The 7,483-nt window shown below is 38.3% G+C and overlaps 1 protein-coding gene across 1 annotated transcript; it reads right to left on the minus strand.

The window, feature by feature from the left end:
- Nucleotides 1-3,204: 3,204 nt before the first annotated feature.
- LOC107731965 (toll-like receptor 13) lies at nt 3,205-6,120 on the minus strand. The gene is given in 1 exon segment (XM_074560149.1): nt 3,205-6,120. A coding segment is annotated over 1 exon segment (2,859 nt). The 3' UTR covers nt 3,205-3,261.
- Nucleotides 6,121-7,483: the final 1,363 nt, after the last annotated feature.

A 7,483-nucleotide genomic window follows, 5' to 3' on the forward strand; every position in this document is an offset into this window, starting at 1 on the left:
GAAAGTAGGTCAGAGGTAATCCACAGGGAAGAGTAGATGATCTCCGAAAAGTCAAACAAAGCATTTTGGCCAATTAGTAGTTTTCTGGTGTGAGCGTGTGGTTCAAGATCTACCTGATCATGAATCACCCAGAGGTAGCCTAAGTGATTCTTAAACATTTTTGATTTATATACGTATATGTTAGGTCAGCAATTAGCATTCTCAGCATGTGAAACATTTGTCTAAGCCAGTGGTTCTCAACCTTTTTTACTCCAAGGCCCCCCTCCTCTCCAAATCAATACATACTTTGCAAAAATGTCCCTGCAGATATTCTTCACAACTTAAAAGTACTTAAAAGTAGGTAAACCTTAATTATACAGTAACTTTAACAAATAAGCACAAGTCAACCTGCCATACCAAACAAGACCACAGGGAGACGCCAAAGGACTGCATACACAGATCCATGCAGAATAACTAAACACACCAAAATACAAATGAAAAATGAAACCATTCTGAATATGTGGAAGCGCAGCGATCCTAAGGCAGGTCGATGTCATCATTGAATTGTTCCTCTGTCAGAATAAGCGAATTTGAAGCATTTGATGCCCATATGTACATAACTGATCCTCAGAAACTTCTCCAAAACACGCTTCTTCGGCTATTTAAGACTGGATGGATACTAGACTGGACGCGAGCAGTGAGACGCGTCACGACAAAAGACAGCAGAACCTATTTATTATAATCAATACTATCTACACTGAATGCGAAATTCCCAACAGCAAACGGATTCCCCGTTATTCCTGACGTAGTCCAAGCTTTTTGCAACGGGCGCTTTGTCGCTTCAAGCAGCCGCGTCCATATAATGTTGTGCCGCGCTGCGCCGCGTCGCATCCAGTGTAGGAAATATCAATGATTATCAATGGGCTCTACTGTCTTTTTTTGCTTTCGTTCGTGTCCTGTGTAGACACGGTGGCATGCTAATCACTTTCTTAAAACTTAATTTTTGATTAGTAATATGCATTGCTAAGAACTTCATTTGGACAACTTTAAAGGCCATTTTCTCAATATTTTGATTTTTTTGCACCCTCAGATTCCAGATTTTCAAATAGTTGTATCTCGGCCAAATATTGTCCTATAACAAATATCCATTGTCCTATAACAAATATCCTATCCATAACAAACCATACATCAATGGAAACCTTATTTATTCAGCTTTCGTATACATCTCAATTTCAAAAATTTCATTTGTTTTAAGAATGGCTCAGGAGAACATTATGACCAACAAGAGCTCTTAACCACTGATTTCATTGTTCAGATGTTGCTCTTTCAGGGCTCAGGAGATCTCATTTATATTTATACAGTGAAACAGCCACAAATGAGACAATTGTCCAGAGACCGCTTCGACAAATGTTTCACATCTGAGAATGCTAACCTAACATATACGTATATATAAACCATAAATGTTTAAGAATCACTTAGGCTACCTCTGGGCGATTCATGTTCAGGTAGATCTTAAACCACACACTCACGCCAGAAAACTACTAATTGGCCAAAATGCTTCGTTTGACTTTTCGGAGCTTTCAGATGGTGTATAAATCTCAATTTCGGAAAATTTACCCTTATGACTGGTTTTGTGGTTCAGGGTCACATATGTACATAACTCAGAAACTTCTCCAAAACACGCTTCTTCAGCGAGCATCTGTTATAAAACACTTGCTGTACATTAATTTTGACAACTACATGAATATACAGAACTGTGTTCAAGCAGAAATATGTTATAGCGAGCCGTGCACAATGAGTGCAGGTTTGTTTGCGCATCAGTAATAATGGACACATGCACACCTAGTGTATGACTCCTGTATGTCACTATAATAGTCTTTACTGGGCGGTGCTAGGGGCTAGCACCCCCATACATAAAAAAGATGAAATAAAATAAAAACATTTGACTCACATGGATAATTCTTGCAATGCAATACGTGACGTGATTTGCAGTCATTAGTAATGTCATAGCATATTATTTAAAAAATGGATCGGTTCCTTGTGCCTTAGACTGCAAATATCCAGTTTTTAAAAATACAGCTTCGAGTTTTCAAGATGACGAGGAAATTCGGAACATCAAATTCAAAATTCAGATCGTAGTGAAAGTAGGTCAGAGGTAATCCACAGGGAAGAGTAGATGATCTCCGAAAAGTCAAACGAAGCATTTTGGCCAATTAGTAGTTTTCTGGCGTGAGTGTGTGGTTTAAGATCTACCTGAACATGAATCGCCCAGAGGTAGCCTAAGTGATTCTTAAACATTTGCCAGTGGTTCTCAACCTTTTTTACTCCAAAGCCCCCCTCCTCTCCAAATCAATACATACTTTGCAAAAATGTCCCTGCAGATATTCTTCACAACTTAAAAGTACTTAAAAGTAGGTAAACCTTAATTATACAGTAACTTTAACAAATAAGCACAAGTCAAGCTTTTTGCAACGGGCGCTTTGTCGCTTCAAGCAGTCGCGTCCATATAATGTTGTGCCGCGCTGCGCCGCGTCGCATCCAGTGTAGGAAATATCAATGATTATCAATGGGCTCTACTGTCTTTTTTTGCTTTCGTTCGTGTCCTGTGTAGACACGGTGGCATGCTAATCACTTTCACACCAAATATACTTTAAAACACCAGAGACCGCTTCGACAAATGTTTCACATCTGAGAATGCTAACCTAACATATACGTATATATAAACCATAAATGTTTAAGAATCACTTAGGCTACCTCTGGGCGATTCATGTTCAGGTAGATCTTAAACCACACACTCACGCCAGAAAACTACTAATTGGCCAAAATGCTTCGTTTGACTTTTCGGAGATCATCTACTCTTCCCTGTGGATTACCTCTGACCTACTTTCACTACGATCTGAATTTTTGCGTATTGAATTTTGAACATTGAATTTGATGTTTTGAATTTCTTCTGCATCTTGAAAACTTGACAAATTCAGTTAGTTTTGTCATATTATAAGCTCCATAAACGGTAGTGCATTCATTCATACATACAGTGCAGAGTTTTGTAAATAAAATGCATAATCTACTAAAAGTCTACTTCACATATAAAAAAATGACAACAACTAATTTATATAGTGCAGTGCTTTTCCAACACATTTAACAGCTGATCAAACTGGACTGTGGGTCTCCAGCGATGTTTAGTGAATTCACTCCACACAAAAAAAAAACCTTAATGTCCAATTACATTTATTGGAAGACACTTAGCATACTATACCATATAGTTCTAATATCATCATGGAGTCAAAAAAAAAAATCTGATTTATGACCCTCTTTGATTTCTAAAGCCATTTTTAGCTTTTGCCAGAAGATCTTAGTATCTTCTCCAGGTTTGGGCCAGCGGAGGTAGGTTCGTTTCTTCACCAGCTTCCTCATCCTGTGGTACGGAGAGAGCTGATGTGTGGGGATATCCTCCAGGAACACCAGAATCAGCACATCCTTCTGCTCATCAAAGAGCCTGAAACTCGCCAACTGGACCTCACTTGAACACCAGTTGCTCTTCAGGTAGTTCCTAGTGATCAGGCAGATGGTCTTGCGGCTACTGTATATGCCATCAACGATATTGTCTATTATTGGCCTTCCTGGTTCAAAGTCTCGGTGGTGAAGGCACAATCTCCAACCCTGTTCTCCTTCTAATTTTGGAATAAGTTCCTCCATTACCCAAGGCTCATCTTTGGCGTTGTAGGAAATGAAGGCGTCGTACTGGAATGTCGAACCACTCTGCTTCTTCCTGTTGTCGTAAAGGAAGGCTAAGAAGAGGTAGTATGCATAAACCACCTGAAAGCGCAGAAAATGCCAGACAAATGACAAGAGGAGGGTGAGAATGACCGCAATACTGCTGCAAAGAAAGCAGATGAAGTCTATATTCAAGGTGCAGGATTCGGTGTTGAAAGCGGACAAGCTCATGCCTCGTAAGGAACTAGGATAGCTACACATGTACTTGTTCAAATAAAGCACCTGAGTAGAATTACTATTCTTGGCCCAGTCAATGAAGAATGCATTGTCACAGTCACAAGTGAGCGTGTTTTTTTCCAAGTCGAGGACCTCTAGTCGAGGCAGTGACTGAATCAGAGTTTTGTTGATCGTGTCAATCTCATTGCCCCGAGCTTTTAAGGTTGAAAGTCTGGAGAGATTTGCGTTCAACAGGAAGTTCAGTGAGCGAAGCTGCGTTCTCGAAAGGATGAGTTTGGTTAGCCTCGAAATGGGGTGGAACAACTCGGTCGGGATGGAGTGGTCTTCAGACAGCGCGCTCTTGGAGAGATCCAAAAACCAGAGCTGGGGGCTGAACTTGAATGTATCAGGATTCAGATGAGCAAGATTTGTGTTTCCAGCGTAAAACATTTCCAAGGAGGATAAACCTTGAAGCAGATTTGAGGGTATTTTGCCAATTCCACGACGTTGACTGTGTAAGGTCAATACTCTAAGGCGCTTCAGGTCTTTAAAAGGAGGGTATTTCAATTGATCATCACTAAATGAAATGCTGTTGGCGTACAAATCTAGATTTTTGAGGTTGGGCATGCCTGAGAACACATCCTGGTGATTGGTTAATGTTTTAGCTGATATTTTGTTTGATGACAGCAATAGAGAGGTCAGGTTCTTCAGTCCTTCGAACGCATGGCTTTCGATCTCTGAAATCTGATTGTCTTGTAAGGACAAATTGTTCAGCTGTGACATATTTCTAAAAGTGTACTTTTCGATTTTGCTTAGCTTATTAAAAGTAAGTTGCAGATCCATCAGGGAATGTGGCCCATTGCTGAAAGCATCGCCGATCCTTAACAGATTGTTTGTTCCAAGCTTGAGGACTTCAAGACTCTTCAGGTCCTTGAACAAACAGGAATTAATGATTGAGATTTTGTTACTGTACAAGTACAGAGTTTTCACTTGTGTTAAATTGGCAAAATCATCACAGGCGAGGGTGTTGATGCTGTTTCTACTCAGATCTATGAACTCGAGAGTGAAGAGCATTTGAAAGGAGTTTGTTATTTGAGTCAGTTTATTGATTTGCAAACGCAACGATTTTAGTTGTGTAAATCCTCTGAATATACTTGGTGATAACTGGGATATTTCATTATCTCCTAAATCTACTTCCGTCAGGTCAGAACAGGGATCAAACATGTGCTCGGTGAGGTGTTTTATTTTGTTAGCATTTAGCCGTACAACTTTTAGCATCGGAGAACATGCGTTCAGCAGGAGGTTAGTCTTGTTCAACTCAACGTTTCCATTAAGCCTGATTTTATTCAACATATTATTGAAGCTCTGAAGCACATTAGCAGCACTCTGGGCTGACATATGAGCATCCATGAAGTACAGTGTTTTCACTGAGGTGAAGAATGTCTTTTCTGTGACGTTCCATGTCATGGTTCCATTTTGACCGCAATAAGATAAATCAAGGTGAGTGAGAAATGGAAATATATTGTCAGTAAGCTCAAATGTTGCAAAAGGGTTATTGGAAAAATCAAGTCTTTTTAATGACAAGGGATTTGTTGACATTTCAGATGACTTGAAAGCATCAAAATGGTTGCTTCCAATGTACAGTTCCTCCAAATATGGTGATGCAAGAACCGGCTTGATTTTCTCTATATAATGGAGATGGTTTTTTGTTAGGTTTAACACCTTTAAATTCTGAAGCGTGCTGAAAGCTGACTCTCCGATGTCTTTAATATAATTGTTATCCAGACGTAGCACCAGCAGGTTGGTTAGACCATGCAGCATACCTCTCGAGATTCCTTGTAGTCTGTTGCTGGCCAGATTGAGACGGGATAAGTTGGAAAGATTGTCAAGTGCACCCTCTTGAATCTGCGAGATCTTATTGTTGGATATGTTCAAGTCCTGTAAGTTTGACAAATGATTAAAGTCACCAATATGGATCTGTGCAAAGGCATTGAAGGAAATATCTAAAATCCGTGTATTTCTAGGTATCCACGGAATCCTGAAAAAGCCCATTTTGTAGCAAAGTACTTTCAGCTGGATGTCTTTTAGGGGAGTACTGATTGTGCAGTTCTTCAAGGAAAATGCACTAGATGGGGAAATGAAGCCACAGAGGGCAACATATAATGTGATTTGTTTTAGTGTTCCCATGTTTTTTCTTGATTCCTTTTACATCAAACTGGGAATCCACTGTATTCACCTAAAAAAGTTTTTTTCCCCCCTTGAAATTAATTTATTTTGTGCCCTTTGCCCAGCCTTCCAGGAGTTTGACTTTGCATTTCCTACAAATAAAAAATAATTAAATAAATTATTCAAAAATTCTAAATAAAAAGGCAAATACATTTTAATAAATTTGTAACAATTAAAAAAAAGCATGAACAATACATTTATTACAGTATTTATTAATCTTTGTTCATGTTAGTTCATGTTAATTCACAGTGCATTATGTTAACAAGCACAACTTTTGATTTTAATAATGCATTAGTAAATGTTGAAATTAACATGAACTAAGGTTAATAAATGCTGTACAGTAGAAGTATTGTTCATTCTTAGTTCATGTTAACTAAAGTAGTTAACTAATGCTAACTAATGAACCTTATTGTAAAGTGTTACCATTATAAGAAATTACAATGAAGTGAATTGGTGAATAAACTCCAATATATTAAATGATATATCAAAAAGTCGATGTTATGATTAGGCTACTGTAAAATGACAAGACAAACTGATCCTCTCACAAAGAAACTTTGCAACACAACCTGCCATACTTCATTCCATCAACATGAATCATTTCTGTTTACTGCATTTTTACGGCAGACAGTGGCAAAAAAAGCACTTTGCAAGATATTTGTTCAGAAAAATAAATAAACAAATAAATGAAATAAAAATGTAAAACAGTAACAGCTTCTTAATGTTACCACATCTAATAGTTCTCAAGTAATTTTCACTTCAGGAAATCCTCTGTATCAGGAAAACTATATCAAAAACATGCCAGTGTCTAATAATATGTAGCCAATCAATGCTTTCATCCATTCCTATAAGAATAGACCAAAATAAAATAGAATACTTACAATATGCCTATACCGTAGTTGCTTATATACAGAAATGAAACATCTTACTCACCTCTTCATTTAGTTCTTGTCTGCTAAAACCCTTGAAAACAACAGGCTGGTCTTGTTTTATGTTGTATAACAGGAAGTGAAGTAATCTGAGGGAGAAACAAAGCCGAAGTGTAATGTAACACATGTGGCATATATGGACCTAACCTGATTCAGCTCAGATCTATTACAATATATTATAATTTATAAAGCATTTATTATAATTTCATCATTGTCATGATCTCCAGCTGGAGTGCCCATGAGCTCCTCTAGAGGGCACTCCATTCTGTACCTTGCCATTCACTCAGGACTCCATTTCCCATAAGCCTTTGCCCGGACTCATCAAGTGCATCACCTGTCTCTCATCAGATCTCATCATCCGTTCACAGCTGTCTCACATTAGTAGGACTATAAGAATAGCACACACACTCTCTGTCATCGCT

Source organism: Sinocyclocheilus rhinocerous, unplaced genomic scaffold (genome assembly GCF_001515625.1).
Source record: "Sinocyclocheilus rhinocerous isolate Xijiao unplaced genomic scaffold, SAMN03320098_v1.1 scaffold128, whole genome shotgun sequence".
Lineage (NCBI taxonomy): Eukaryota > Metazoa > Chordata > Actinopteri > Cypriniformes > Cyprinidae > Sinocyclocheilus > Sinocyclocheilus rhinocerous.